General features: G+C 39.9%; 1 protein-coding gene across 1 annotated transcript in view; it reads right to left on the bottom strand.

Moving 5' to 3' along the window:
- Nucleotides 1-16,437, bottom strand: part of SLC24A2 (solute carrier family 24 member 2) — a 219,735-nt gene that overhangs the window by 83,760 nt on the left and 119,538 nt on the right. The window contains exons 4-5 of the mRNA XM_081104263.1: nt 5,093-5,131; nt 2,183-2,291 (exon numbers count right to left, since the gene is read on the bottom strand). Of these exons, the coding sequence (XP_080960389.1) occupies nt 2,183-2,291; nt 5,093-5,131 (148 nt within the window). The remainder of the gene's footprint in view (nt 1-2,182; nt 2,292-5,092; nt 5,132-16,437) is intronic.

Raw genomic sequence — 16,437 nt, 5'->3', positions numbered from 1 at the left:
ATGGAGAGATGAGGGTTGGGGGTCCATTTATAGCGGGTGGTCAGGAAGTGTCATTTAGGCAGAGTGCTGTAGGATGGGCAGGGGTAAAGCAGGAAAACAGAGGAGGTAGGGGGAACAAAAGCATTCTGGGTGCAAAGGCCCTGTGGCTGGAAAGAAGTACCTGTTTCCGGACAGAAAGGTCTCTGTGACTAAAGCCAGGTGAGTCAAATTGAGTTTGGAGAAAGAGGCAGATCATGTGGACCATGGTTAAGTATGTCACAATTTTCCTAAGAGCCATGGGAAGCCACTACAGGTTATAAGTAGGACTGACATAATTGCATTCACTTCTTTGTTGTTGTTGTTAATCCTCATCCGAGGATATTTTCCCATTGATTTTTTCAGAGAGAGTGGAAGGGAGAGGGAGAGACACAGAGAGAAAGACACATCAATTGGTTGCCTACCGCACTCCATGCCACGACCAGGCCTGCACCTGAGGTTTGTGCCCTTGACCAGAATGGAACCCTTGTTAAGATTACTTGGGCCGCCATGTGGAAAATATACAAAGAAGAAGGCAACGGAGAAAGAGGAAGACCAGCTAGGAAGCTACTGTAAGAATCCAGGAAAGCAATGGAGATGGCTTGGAATAAAGTGCTGGCAGAGAGAACAGTAGATAAATTTGAGATGTTTTAATGGTATGATATTTTATAAAATTAGTGTAATAATGTTAGCTATGAACTGTTACTATAAAGCATAATGTAGGTGTGAAAATGCTTTGTCAACTATGAAGTGCTGAACAGAGGTCACTGACTATTACTACAGATGAAGAAACCAAGTACATGCTAGTAGGACTCTAACCTGCCCAAAGCCACACAAGGGCTTAGTGGCTGGGAGGACGTTGACCTGTGATCCCTTCACTCCCTTCTCTGGGGTGTGCCCGGGAGAAGGAGAAGAAGGCTAGTGACCGGGTCTAACTTCCTTGTCACGTGGGCTCAGGGTAAATAGAGTAGTAATATTTAGGATGTGTCTGGCTAGTATCTAGAACTCAGGGTCTCTGAAGCAGGGCTCCTTGGAGAACATCACGTCAGCTCTACAACTCTCTGGGGTACAAAATGGGAAATTTTTCATCATTGAAAAACTCCACAGGGAGTGGTGGCCCCTTGATCCTCCCCTATAATTCTGGGGGAGTGGTGTGTGGCAGTGAGGGGAGCTAGGACCTGGGGAGCCGCTCCTGACATCCCAGAGTTTTCTTTACTTCATCTGAATCTCCGATTGCCTGTACCCTGGATATTACTGAGCAAAGCTTCAAATTGGGTCTGAGCTCTGACTTGTGTGACATTCTCTGACAATCTCATCCCACGTTTATTCAGTGGCAGAGACCGTTTCCCCAGGTTAGTAGTCTCTGTGTAGTATCAGGCCCAATTATAAGGTCCATGGGCGAAGAGAGAACAGACTTGGTTATATGTGACCCCCTCACTAGTGGCCTAACTCTGATATTTATTTGACACATCAGATATCCACCTACCTGAAAAATTAATTTTTTAGGATAGTTATGCAATTTAAGAAACTTGATGTACCTGCCTTCATTGTGAAGGAGCGAAACTGAAAGAACTCAATCCTGGAGTCTCTGGGATGGTTCATATGATTTCCTGATGAGGTGAATCAGGCCTTTTGGGGCTCCAGTGACTAATCCTAAGCACTTTAGAGAGGACCCCCACCCTCCACTTGCCAACGAATCAGTACAATATCGATGCGCAGCAGTGAACACGGTTCCCCAAACTACTCTTGGCCCTCCTAAGTTACGAGTTCTCTTCTCTTCTTTTTAAAAGCTGCACAATTTATCTTAGCATACAACTTCATTATGGAACTTAGGAAGGATGAAAAAGGGAACTGTCACTCTAGCGGGAAGGGAGAAAAACCTCTTTGTCTTCTCTGTCTCATAACAAAGTGTATTTATGCTGGAGGAATCAAAAGACAGAATCAAAAGGCACATGGATGTCCAATTCTACTCCTGGTACACACATCTCCGATTATGAACGGAGCTGTTGCAGATAAAGCACACCAGAGGAACAGGGCTTCCTCTGGAAGATGCTAAGCATGAGGACATTGGCAGGCTTGTGTGATGGAAGCATCAACATGTTTTATGAAGAGAAGTACGTCCTCTTTCCCCCCAAAACAAGCTTCCAAACTAAAGCCTGGTGTTTACCTTCAGCGAGTGGGTCGAGGGTGTGTATCATGAGCTGGAAGATGCTATTCCTCATGAGACTGTTGTGGAGGGAGGCAGAGCTTCCACCTCGCTGGAGACGTGGCTTGGCCTGAACAGAGAAACCAGACAAAGATGCTGTTAGTTCTCAGAAACCAAAGGCAAGTGCATTACAGGTAAGATCCTCCCCTTGTCTGGTGGTCACTTGTTTCTGTCACATGATCACATACTGTTGACCAAAGATTCCCAAGGTACATTTCAAATCCCCCAAAGGAATGGCTTTCTCACAGCCTTTCCTATTAAATAAATTTATTTGCTACCATTTTTAGAGCTTAGTAAATGCTAGTCAATGTGCTATATGCTTCATTCACAAAATGAACTAAATGAACTAGGCACTGTTTTTATTCCCTTTAAAATATTTTTTAATTGATTTCAGAGTGAGTGAGAGAGAGAGAGAGAGAGACAGAGATCAATGATGAAAGAGAATCATTCATTGATCAGCTGCTTTCTGCAGGCCCCCTACTGGAGATCGAGCCTGCAAGCCAGGCAAGTGTCTTGACCAGGAATCGGATGGTGACCTCCTGGTTCATAGGTTGACGTTCAACCACTGAGCCACACCAGTCGGGTTATTATTTTCTTTAGACAGATGAGGAAACTGTCATAGAGAAGTGAAATGAGGCGTCCAATTCACACAGACAAGAAACGGAGGGTAGAGGAATGAATCTCAAGTTTGCTTCTCTCAGAATTTGTTACCTGAACCAGTGGGTGGTCTCTACAATATCTGGATTGTACACCCTATCAGTAAAATGTTTGAGTATGAATGTGTATGTATATGTATCCATCTGTATCTGTACCTATTTATATCTATACCTATACTAAAAAATGAGTATATATATTATAAAACACTTGAAAAAGTGGATATTATGAAGAATAATATAGAAAATAAATGATAGAGGTGTTAATATTTCCCCCTTCCCCCCAAAAGAACATCTCCCACATCTCCCAGGGTTCCTCTTCTCTGCCCTGGACCACAGCTCTAGTCCATGAAGCCCTATGGTCTGTGTTAAGTGAGATTTAAAGAGAGAGAACCACTTACTATAAATCTACAGAGAAACTTCCTAACTTCAAAGGGAGGATTTCTTTTGTATAAACTCCTGCTAGAGTGAACCTTTGGGCAAATAAATGAAACTGGCATGTTAAGAGAGGAACAATGAACCTCTAGAGGTGAGATTACCAATAAGCTTTTTGTTAAAATCTTCAAAAACAAACAATCTAAAATAAAATATCCAAACAGTGGATTGAAACCAACTTTTATCCTGATTAGGAACTGTGCTCTCCTTTTTGGATTGATTTTGTGTTGGTTAACACAAGGGATGACGCTCCAGAGACCAAGCTTCATAGACAGATTTAAGAGAGGGCAGCACAATGTGTGGAAATGAATTTCTTATTGAACTTTTGATCCAAATTCTTGACATGAGATTTTTCTGGGGTCTGGTTAAAATAAATTACGGTTTCCCACTGCCTTCCAATCCTCTACAATGCAGGGTTTTCCAAAATGTTCCTTTGAACTCCGGGTGCGTCCCAAGAAAAGTCCCATAAGAGACTCCACGGTCAAATATTTTGGAAAGTGCTACACCCCAGACTAAAGCACCTTTTGAGTTTTAAGATACACATTAGACCACTAAGCTTAAAAAAATCAGGTTAACTTGGTAAACGTGGACAGTTTCTGAACTATTGCCCATGGAGCCTTACTCTGAAGAATACTTATTAACAATCATAATCTGTATGTTTGGAGACAATCATTAAATCTATAGTAAGCTTGAAGTACGGGTAAAATGTCAGTATGAAGTACACAGAAATGTCTGAATTTCTTAGTCTGATTTTATTTTAACTGATATTCTACTAGAAATTATGTTCCCAGAAATACAGGGTTTGGAGAAGAATCAGAGGGGATTACTGGTGTCTCAGTGATGAGCTGGATCATGGGCTCCTCAAGGGAAGAGTCTGGGTCCCACCGCTAGCCCAATGGATCTGGCATATCTTATGGGCTCTCAGTGAGTGTCATAAATCTTGGCTTTGAGCACTAGAGGAGGAAGAATGGGGCCGTATGAATCTTCATTCTTATGCCCTTCTGCCTTAAAAATCTGTAACATTTTTTAATGCATTGTGTTATTTGATTTAGATGGCTAAGGTTCAAAATATTTTAGAGGCAAGGTGAAGAGATTTGAATAGGTTTGAAATGTAATCACTGAAGACAAAAACTCTGAAGGTCATTTCCTTGTCATGCTTCACACATAAGATGTGATGTGTTAATTGGACAGGAACTGAAACATGTGCTTGTTGTTAATAATCGGTCATGACCACTATGACTATGGTTCTTATTCTGAGAAACTGGCAGAACTCTGCTGCGAAGATCTTCATTAGCAAAGGATTATAGCTATAAGAGAACTGAAAGCATTCTTTTGGGCATTATGCACATACCGGATATGTAGATCTCATGCAGTTTTTCTTTTTATGGAACCCAAAGAAATTTCCAGCCAAAAATTATGTGCATGCAGATACATAAAGAAAACAGACATCAAGCATTAGATGCCTCCCCACAATGTCCCTGAATATCAGCTCAACATCCCTTGGAATGTAATGTGGGACAATCTCACTCTTTCAGCTCCTATAAAAGTTCATGCCAAATGAAAGAGAGAACTGAGACTTTCTGAAACAGCCCCAGAGATAATGTGTCAATGAATGTCAGAATTCGGTTGACACTAATTGTAGGCCAGAGCACACACACACAGCAGCAGATCAAACCATGTAGTATTCCAAGGGAGAGGGTGATTTGTTGAGCACATGAGCCCCTTGTTCATAACCCCCCCTCCCCCTCCACAGGCACATACAGACAGGGCCACTGCTTCCTACCGGCAGAGTCGGTTCATCCTTGTCCCTGACTGTAGATGACTGTGTAAGAGAAAGAGACAAAAACAGAGACAAATAAACAAACGATGAAGCACATACATACAGGTTTCACATTTAGTAACAACCATCAGTATAGGGAAATATTGGTGAGTTTTTTTCCCCTGCTCCTTGGGAAGGATTATGCCAACACAAGGGGCAAAGAGTGTATATTTCTAGCCAATATAATGGTTTGTTTAGGCATATGGTGCATGCTCCTGAGATCAAAGTTGAATGGGCAACCTAACTGCCCAGCAATAGAAGGCAGTTAAATCAATTAGGGCCCAGCCGCAATTTGGAATACCATGTGGTCATTAAAACAAATGGAGTGAGTATACATGTATTGACATGAAAAAAAAAACTAAGCTATATTAAGTAAAAAAAAAAAAAGCAAACCTTACTTCTATCTCATTTTGAAAACAAATAATGATACTTTAGTATATGTAAAGAAAAAAACTCTGCAAGGATTATTCCAAAGTGTTACCGCTGGGAATAAGATTACAAGGAAGTGGCATTTTCCATGTCTCTTGGAGGGAGCCAACATTCACTGCCCCGCGTGTGGTCAACAAGAATAAATAGAGCCTGAACAAGTAAGGTCATTGAATTAGACTAGGCCAGTGGTCGGCAAACTGCGGCTCGCGAGCCACATGCGGCTCTTTGGCCCCTTGAGTGTGGCTCTTCCTAAGCTTTAGGAGTACCCTAATTAAGTTAATAACAATGTACCTACCTATATAGTTTAAGTTTAAAAAATTTGGCTCTCAAAAGAAATTTTAATCGTTGTACTGTTGATATTTGGCTCTGTTGACTAATGAGCTTGCCAACCACTGGACTAGGCTCATCACACATGGAATTCAGATAATCCATCTTCTCTCCTACCCCCACTCCTTCAAGTTGTTCATGCTAAAAGTGGAAATATCTGTCAGGTTGAGGAAAGGTGACTAAAACACAGTAGAATGTGAGGACCTAGGCATTTGTTGGGAAAGAACACAACTCAGATAAGGTGACAATGGAGTTCTACCAACATGCCTCAATTTCATGCTCAGGCCACTACTGTGGTCGCTCCACCTCAACTGTGAATGCACACAGCAAGAAAAACCTCAAGCCTTTCCCCCTGTCTTGCCTGCCCGGTCCTCCACACCCCAGTCTTTGCTGATCTGCATCTGCAAGAATAATCACACACCTGGAGGCCAGCAGACAGGTGCAGAGCTGTTCTAAAACCTGCTGCGGCCCTAGGCTCTCTTTTTTAGTCCTACCACACATGTCATACAAAGAACATTAAGTGGCCCCCACATTCCATTTAAAATATACATTTTTGTGCAAAAAAAAGAAAGAGATTTTTATACTTTTGCATTTCAAATTACTGGCTACGTGCAATTCTTTGAATTTATGATTGGCATGCTCAAAGCCTTGAAAAGTAAGAAAGATCAATTCACAATTTGTTTTCCCATGTCATTTTTAAGAAGACTACCTTTAATACTTAAGTTGATAATGAACATTTTGTAGACATTCAATTAAACGTTTAATTATCTTGTAGATACTTTTTTGGAGTTGAGAGTCAATATCAATGTATATATATTTTTTCTAGTTCCAAACATTTTTGTAGACCCTTGAAGAATTAGTAACTCCCAGGCACCTACAGAAGTATTCTGACTTGGTGGTAACTTCTGAGCACAGCCCATGAACATTATTAAATTGGCCATTGCCTCCTGGTTTGGGGCTTTCTCTTAGTGACTTTTCTAAAAGCACTAACATAAAAAAATCCCGATTCTCTAGTTCCCAGGCACATGCTTGGGGAACTGGAGTGGACCTGAAATTGCCCTTTGATTTCCCTCTTTGCTCTCAAAGGCACTGCATGATCCTGTTTCTGTCTGGCAGGCCCTTTCATTTTCTCTTCTTCCACATCAGACAGCTCAACAAATGGCCCCACATTACACAGAACAATCCCCCAGGGAAATTATCCAGTGCAGCCAGCTCAGCCTTTGGACGCATGTCGAGGTGAACTGTTAGAGCACGCCTTTTCAGTTAGCAAATTTACACCTTGTGGCTAAATGGGAGGCAAATAATTATGAGCTGGAAGTGATGCCACAGAATATGAAGAAACAGAATGAAAAGGGTGGTGGGCTTTATAGGAGCAAACTATCACCAGCTAAGAGTTTCATTTAAAAAACATATTTAAAGAAAATACTAGAAAGAAAAAAAAAATCCAAGCCTGCCTTTTGGTTTGAAAGGACAAAAAAATATCTATCCCATTGACTTCCTTTTTCTCTCACAAGCAAGGAGGGTCATGAGATACAATAAATGAAAATAAATGCCTTGTACATAGATGCTACAAAGAAAAATCTGAGTGCAGAGAAAAGTCTGAAATCCTGTACAAAATCTCCCACTGTTTAATGTCAGCAGCAGTTGACATTGTTATTTTTCTTTCAAGTGTAATTTGCAGACATGAATATACATCAGGTTACAACATAAATTTGGGTACACAAATAGCAGCTGAGGCCATTAAAACATCCCTCGCCCCCCATTTGCCTTTCCTGTAGCCCTGTTGTAAGAGATGAGAAATGTGACATATGCTAGCTCATTTTCAGGGGCTTACCCACATCTACTGATAATTCCTGACCCTCACCTGACTTAGCCTCACTAATTACATGTTGAAGCAGCCCCACAGTCCTGCCAATGGGCTGCTGATTATGTTAGGAATTCAATTTTAATGGGGTTTTAATTATACTGGAATATAAACAGTGAAGGTGACAAAGAAACAATTCAACTGTCTGTAGCCTGTACAGTTTCTAACCACTAGATTATTTAGCTAATTACCTGGCTTTGGGTTGGCCTTGGTGCTATGAATTTATTTTCAGGGCCACTGAACATCTGGCAAGTTTAATTTAACCCCTCGGTTGTTACAGAAGACAGTCTCTTAAAAAAACAACAATGTGACTTTAAGGCTTGATCTTGGTATTCTTATTATGCATTTTGCTTTGTAACCCCCTTAATTTTAAACACACCAACACATCAAACATTTGGAAGCCCAATTCATAGTGGTCAGTAAAAAGGTTGTGCCAACTATAGAAAAGATCTGTTAAGACTAATCCATAGCTTAAAAAACATGACCCATATATAAGCTGTCTACAAGAGACCCTCCTCAGAACAAGGGACTCACACAGACTGAAAGTAAAGGGATGGAAAAATATCTTTCAGGCAAATGGAAATGAAAAAAAAGTTGGGGTAGCAATACTTATATCTGACAAAATAGACCTCAAAGTGAAGGCCATAACAAGAGATAAGGAAGGCCACTTCATAATACTAAAGGGATTGATACAATAAGAGGATATAACCCTGATAAACATATATGCACCCAATGCAGGAGCACCCAAATACATAAAAAACTCCTGGAAGATATCAAGGGAGAGATCGACAACAACATAATCATAGTAGGGGACTTTAATACACCACTGACATCACTGGATAAATCCTCTAGACAAAAAGATCAGCAAAGAATCAGCAATCCTAAATGACTCACTAGATCAGATGGACTTAATTAACAACTTCAGAACATTTCACCCCAAAGCCACAGAATATACATTCTACTCAAGTGCTCATATGACACATTAAAAAATAGACCACATATTGGGTCACAAGCAAAGTCTCCCCAAATTCAAAAAGATTGAAATCATATCAACCATCTTCTCAGACCACAATGGCATAATATTAGAAATAAACTACAATAAAAACAATCCAAAAAATTCAAACTTTTGGAAGCTGAATAGCATGCTATTATACAAGGATTGGGTTACCAAAGAGATCAAAGAAGAAATTAAAAACATCCTGGAAACTAAAGACAATAAAAACTCAACAATCCAAAATCTATGGGGCACAATGAAAGCAGTCTTGAGAGGGAAGTTTATAGTTATACAGGCCTACCTCAAAAAACAAGAAAAAATGGTAGTAAATCATCTAACTCTACAATTCAAAGAATTAGAAGGAGAGCAACAAGAAATGCCCAGAGTAAGCAGAAGGAAGGAGATATAAAGATCAGAGCAGAAATGAATAACATAGAGACCAAAAAAAACAAAAAACAAAACAAAAGATCAAGGAAACCAAGAGGTGGTTCTTTGAAAGAATAAACAAGATTGATGAACCTCTAGCCAGGTTCATCAAGAAGCAAAGAGAGAGGACAAAAAACAAACAAACAAAAAAACACACAAAACACCCCCAAAATCAGAAATGAAAGAGGCAAAATAAAAACAGACCTCACAGAAATCCAAAGGATTGTTAAAAAATACTATGAACAACTCTATTCTAACAAACTAGACAACCTGGAGGAAATGGACATATTTCTAGAAAAATACAACCTTCCAAAACTCAATCAGGAAGATTCTAAAAATCTCAATAGGCTGATAACTATGGAAGAAACTGAAGCAGTCATCAAAAAGCTACCAGCAAACAAACGCCTGGGGCCAGATGGCTTCACAGGGGAGTTTTACCAAACATTCAAGGAAGAACTAAAACCTATTCTCCTCAGACTATTCCAAAAAATTCAAGAGGAAGGAACACTTCCAAGCTCATTCTATGAAGCCAGCATCACCCTAATACCAACACCAGATAAAGACAACACAATGAAAGAAAATTACAGGCCAATATCCCTCATGAACATAGATGCCAAAATCCTCAACAAAATTCTAGCAAATAGGATCCAGCGGTACATCAGAAAGATCATACACCATGACCAAGTAGGATTTATCCCGGGGATGCAAGGATGGTACAATATGTGCAAGTCAATATATGTGATACATCACATAAATAAATTGAGAGATAAAAATCACATAGTGATATCAATTGACGCAGAAAAAGCATTTGACAAAATCCAACACCCTTTGTTGATAAAAACTCTTAGCGAAGTGGGAAAAGAAGGATCATATCTCAACATAATAAAAGCTATATATGACAAACCCACAGCCAACATGGGCAAAAACTAAACCATTTCCCCTAAGAACAGGAACAAGGCAGGGATGCCCACTCTCACCACTCCTGTTTGACATAGTACTGGAGGTACTAGCCATTGCAATCAGACAAGAAGAAGAAATAAAAGGCATCCAAATTGGGAAAGAAGAAGTAAAACTGTCCTTATTCGCAGATGACATGATACTGTACATAGAAAACCCTAAAGACTCCATCAAGGGGAGTTATGGGGGGAAAAAAAGAGGAACAAATGTAATAATCTGAACAATAAAGATTTAATTAAAAAAAAGACTCCATCAAAAATTATTAGACTTAATAAATGAATTTGGCAATGTAGCAGGATACAAAATTAATGCCAAGAAATCTATGGCATTGCTATTTACCAATAATGAACTTACAGAAAGAGAGACTAAAAAAAGCAATCCCATTTACCATCGCACCAAAAAAATTAAGATACCTAGGAATAAACTTAACTAAGGAGGTAAAAGACCTATACGCGGAAAACTACAGGACACTGAAAACAGAGATAGAGGAAGACATAAACATTTGGAAGAACATACCGTGTTCATGGATTGTTAGAATCAATATCATCAAAATGTCCATACTACCCAAAGCAATCTATAGATTCAATGCATGTCCCATTAAAATACCAATGGCATAGTTCACAGACCTAGAACAAACTTACCAAAAATTCATCTGGAATAAAAAAAGACCCTGAATAGCTGCAGCAATCCTGAGAAAGAACAAAGTAGGTAGGAACTCATTACTAGATATCAAGCTGTTTTACAAAGCTACTGTTCTCAAAATAGCCTGGTACTGGCACAAGAACAGGCATATAGATCAATGGAATAGAATAGAGAACCCAGAAATTGACCCGAACCACTATGCTCAATTAATATTCAACAAAGGTGGTATGATCATACAATGGAGTCAAGACAGTCTCTTCAATAAATGGTGTTGGGAAAATTGGACAGATACATGCAAAAAAATGACACGAGAACACCAACTTACATCATACACAAAAATAAACTCAAAATGGATAAAGGACTTAAACATAAGATGGGAAACCATAAAAATACTAGAGGAATCCACAGGCAGCAAAATCTCAGACATATGCCGAAGCAATTTCTTCACTGATACTGCTCCTAGGGCAATAAACAATTGGGAATACATAAAAATAAAAAGCTTTTGCACAGCAAAAGAAACCATCAACAAAACAAGAAAGCCCACTGCATGGGAAAACATATTTGCCAATGTTATCACCGACAAGGGTTTAATCTCCAACATTTATAGGGAACTCATACAACTTAACAAAAGGAAGATCAACAACCCAATCAAAAAATGGGCAATGGACCTAAATAGATACTTTTCGAAAGAAGACAGAAGGAAGGCCAAGAGACATATATGAAAACATGCTCAAAGTCACTAATCATCCGAGAGATGCAAATCAAAACGACAATGCGGTACCATCTCACACCTGTCAGACTGGCTATCTTCAACAAATCAACAAACGACAAGTGCTGGCGACGATATGGAGAAAAAGGAACCCTTGTGCACTGCTGGTGGGAATGCAGACTGGTGCAGCCACTGTGGAGAACAGTATGGAGTTTCCTCAAAAAACTAAAAATGGAACTCCCATTTGACCCAGTGATCCCACTTCTAGGAATATATTCCAAGAAACTAGAAACACCAATCAGAAAGGATATATGCACCCCTATGATCATAGCAGCACAATTCACCATAGCTAAGATTTGGAAATAGCCTAAGTGCCCATCAGCAGACAGTGGATTAAAAAACTGTGGTACATCTACACAATGGAATACTACGCTGCGGTAAAAAAGAAGGAACTCTTGCCATCTGCAACAGCATGGATGGAGCTGGAGAGCATTATGCTAAGTGAAACAAGCCAATCAGAGAAAGATAAATATCACATGATCTCACTCATTTATGGAATAAAATGAACAATATAAACTGATGAACAAAAACAGATCCAGAGACAGAGAATCATCGATCAGAATGTCAAACCTCAGAGGGAAGGTAGGGGACGGTGGGGGTAAGGGGGAGAGATTAACCAAAGGACTTGTATGCATGCATATAAGCCTAATCAATGGACACAGACAACCGGGGGTGAGGGCATGAGGGAGGGGAATGGGGGGATAAGGACACATATGTAATACCTTAATCAATAAAGAAATTAAAAGTAAAAAAAGTAAAAAAAGACTAATCCATAGCATACCCAGTAATTCTAAAGGAATACTTAAAAGATTTCATAAAATGCATTGCGAAGGGTCTCAAGTTGGGGCTCTGGTGTGCTACACAGACCTCCTCTTCATCATGAAAGCAGGACATCCACCAGGCCAGGGCATAAGAGAGATATGTTTTTGCATAAAAAAGACTTGTATAATTCAGCTCTTTATATAATTTAAACTGTTCTTCCATAATTTTGTCCTTCCATAATTATGGCAAATCATTAATTGATCAATAATTAATAACGGATGTTGCCATTAATCTCTGTTGTTCTCCCTGGTGGAAACCCCAATTCTATATGTGAATTTTGCTATCTATTTGCTATGTTTTGAAAATGCCTCATCTCTCATGTAATAAAACATACAGCCCATTTAGAAAGCATTTTTAATGCCATAAATCATTCACAAATTCTTAAATCATCTCACTTCCTTTGACCCTTGAAAGACACTGTTTGAGAAATAATTTCCTTGGCTACGAAGTATAGTTTTGATGTAAATTTGTACAGAGCCTTACCCCTCATACAGGCTTCCACTCTCACTTCTCATACATAAACATTAGGCAAATACTGCACCATTTAGCTGCATCATAGCCACATGGCTCCTGGTTTACTCTGGCTGGTAATGGCCCACCTGCAAATCACATAATCAAACGGGTCACTGGGGAGATTTCATATGCCGATACCAGTGTATAAAGTAAGGGGTGGTTTTTCTGGCCAGTCCCTTGGCAACAGATAGAGACAGACAAGCAATTTGGCTCAACAGTCGAGTAACAACCATAACGGTCCACTACCATAACCTCTCACTAAGTCCTGTGAGATGTACCTAAAGTCACTGTGCCAAGGACCCAGAAGCATATAAGGCCTGTAAAAAACATATTTAAAAGTATAATTATTTTGTATAATTGTGATCCAAAACATAGATGCCAGTGATTAAATATTAATCCAAAATTTAATTGACATTCATTTTAACGCCTTAGAACTTAGAAAGGGTGGGTGAGGAATGATTTGAATCACTGACTTCTATTTCAAAAATTAGCAAGAAGTATGAAATAATGTCTCCTTTTTCTTTCAATATATTTACCTATAATAAACAAGATCATTCGACATTGCTCTCTTGGTTAGAGATCAATAGACCTTAAAGCCTATGGGAAGACGAGATAAAAGGCTGAAATCTGGAATCTAAAAGGAAAGAAACTCTAGACCTCTTAACCAGACACAGAAATCATCTCCCTCTCCCTCTCTTTACTGTGTCTTAACATAATCCCTGAAATATTAAGGGGGGTGGGGTTAAATAAATTCCTCAAGAAAAACAATCCTGAGATTTAAATTCAAAGTACGTTAACCTTCACCATTGGTTGCCAGGTAATTATCCCAGTATCACTGTCCTGTAGGAAAGTAAGGATCTCAGACATTGATGAAGTGCCGAGGCTAGCAGCCCAGAGAGAAACACCCCTCCACACTGGTTCAAGAGATACATTAGCATGCTTACATTGATACCTAGGCATTTTATTGTTATATTTTGTGGCAACTGTAAATGGGATTGTTTTCTTAGTTTCCCTTTCTGATAGTTCATTATGGATGTATAAAAATGCAACTGATTTCTGGATATTTATTTTGTACTAGAGGCTCGGTGCACGAATTCATGCACCAGTGGGGTCCCTTGGCCTGGCCTGCAGGATCAGGCTGAAACTGGCTCTCTGACATCCCCCGAGGGATCCCCGATTGCAAGAGGGTGCAAGCCAGGCCAAGGGACCCCACAGTGCACGATTGGGGCCAGGGAGGGACACTGGAAGTTGGCCAGCTGGGAAGGGACCACGAGAGGGCTCCAGGGCATGTCTGGCCCATCTCACTCAGTCCCGATCGGCGGGACCCCAGCAGCAAGCTAACCTACCAGTTGGAGCATCTGCCCCCTGGTGGCCAGTGCATGTCATAGTGATTGGGCGACCAGTCGACTGTCTGTCCCCTGGTGGTCAGTGCTTATCATAGTGAGCGGTTGAGTGGTCTTAGCATATCATTAGCATATTATACTTTGATTGGTTGAACGGATGACCAGACAACTGGACACTTAGCATATTAGGCTTTTATTATAAAGGATTCTGCTACTTTACTGAATTCATTTACCTGTTCTAGTAGTTTTTTGGTGGAATTTTAGGGTTCTCTATGTACAGTATCATGTCATCTGCAAATAATGACAGTTTTACTTCCCCCTTTCCAATTTGGATGCCTTTTATTTCTTCTTCTTGTCTGATTGTTGTGGCCAGACTTCCAGTACTATGTGGAAAAAGAATGGTGAAAGTGGACATACCTGTCTTGTTCCTCATAGTAAGGGAAACACTATTAATTTTCCCCCTTTGATCATGGTGTTAGCTATGGGTTTGTCATAAATGGCCTTTATTATGTTGAAATATGTCCCCTCTATTACAACTTTGCTGAGAGTTTTTATCATATGTGAATGCTGGATTTTGTCAAATGCTTTTTAAGTAAAAAGTGTGGTAATGAAGCTCATATTTTGGAAGCAATGCATTTTGATTATTTATTTGAATAATTACCAGGACCTTGAAATATTTGGGATAGTAGAAAAAAATTTCAGAATAATAGATATGCCCCCAAATGGAGGGAATGGCAGTGAAATTGCCTAAAGACAGTTAAGAAACAACATTTTGCCTTCTAAATAGTTTAGAAGAAGTAATGTAGGATGAGAAGTGATGTCATATAGTTTAAGAACATAAAATTCAGGCCCAGACTGCTTGAGTTCATTTCCTTATTTTTGTCACTTATTAGCTATGTGACTTTTCTGACAAGTTACTTAATCTTACTTACTCATGTGTAAAATGGTGATGATAATTGTAACCAATTCAGAGGGTTGTTGTGAGGATTAAAAAAGTTAATACATATAAAGTGCTTAGACCAATGTTTCGTACTTAGTAAGCATATGTATTAGCTCTATTATCATTACTTTTACTATTAGGAGCCACAAGGGAGCATAATGTCAAATTATATGACAAAAGTAGGTTCAAGGTTATGAGCTGGACTAAAGAGAGCACAGTGGTTTGAATGGGAAGTAGGAACATTCCATTGATTAGGATGGGGAGAGGTGATTTGTATAGGACACTAGAGGATAGGCCTAGGTTGGCCACTGAGGGAGGAGGAAATATACATCAGATTACATTTCCTGCTTTGGCTTCTGATGCTGTCCTTGTCCCATGAATCAGCATTGTCAGCATATGGGATTGGCAATGCTAGGTCAGCATTTTGTATCTCATATCCCTCAGTGGGCCTGATTTTTTGTTTTTGTTTTTGTTTTTTTAATATTTTCCCTTTTAGAATCAGTCCCATGAAGCTGAGCTCCATGTCTGTTTTTGTTCTCCACTGGATTACTTGTGCTCACCACAGCAGGTGCCACATAGTAAAGGCTCCATACATATTGCTTAAGAATAAAGCGATTCTGTTTTCCAGTTGCTGGCACCAATGAACGGTAGCCTCTTAAAGACCAGAGCTGTCTTCTTCTATTCCCATGGTGGCTATTTCACCCACACCCAAGGCAGTGGGCCTGGTTTTGATCAGGAAGCTCTGGAGGTTGGGAGACTCAGAGAAGGTACAACCTAAACCTGAATCCAAAGGATCTCACCTCCCATGGAATTCTGGAGGTTTCTGGTCAACACTCTTCACTGGGTAGGATGCTGCTTGTGAGCAGAAAAAGATAAGGGTCAGAAAGGGGTACAGGCTTGGTCTCGAGGTCAGCTTCTGCTGGCTGGCATTGTGGGCTAGGAGTTCTCTGATTCCCGGAAGCCAGGCTGTGCAGGGTGGTTTGTGAATTGTCCAGTGTGAGCACCTGGTGTGTTGGGTAATTGTTGAAAGTCATGATTTGGATAAATAGTAAAGTAAGGTCCCCTCAAAACTTGGAAAAAAGTTGATCCCAGGAGAGGGCAGTTACTCTGAGATGAGGTATCTGATGTGATCCCTTTAAAATTGTTAGGAAATATGATGTGGGAATACTCAGTAAGGCAAGAGGCCAGGGTGGCTTCCAGAGGCAGAACTGGACTATGACTGACGAGTTGCCATCTATCCAACTGCATATAATTAGTGTCTCCAAACTTGATCACATGCCGTT

This window comes from Myotis nattereri (assembly GCF_964212035.1).
Source record: "Myotis nattereri genome assembly, chromosome: 12".
NCBI lineage: Eukaryota > Metazoa > Chordata > Mammalia > Chiroptera > Vespertilionidae > Myotis > Myotis nattereri.
The sequence above is the reverse complement of the archived record's forward strand: the minus strand, read 5'-3'. Positions and strand labels throughout refer to the sequence as shown.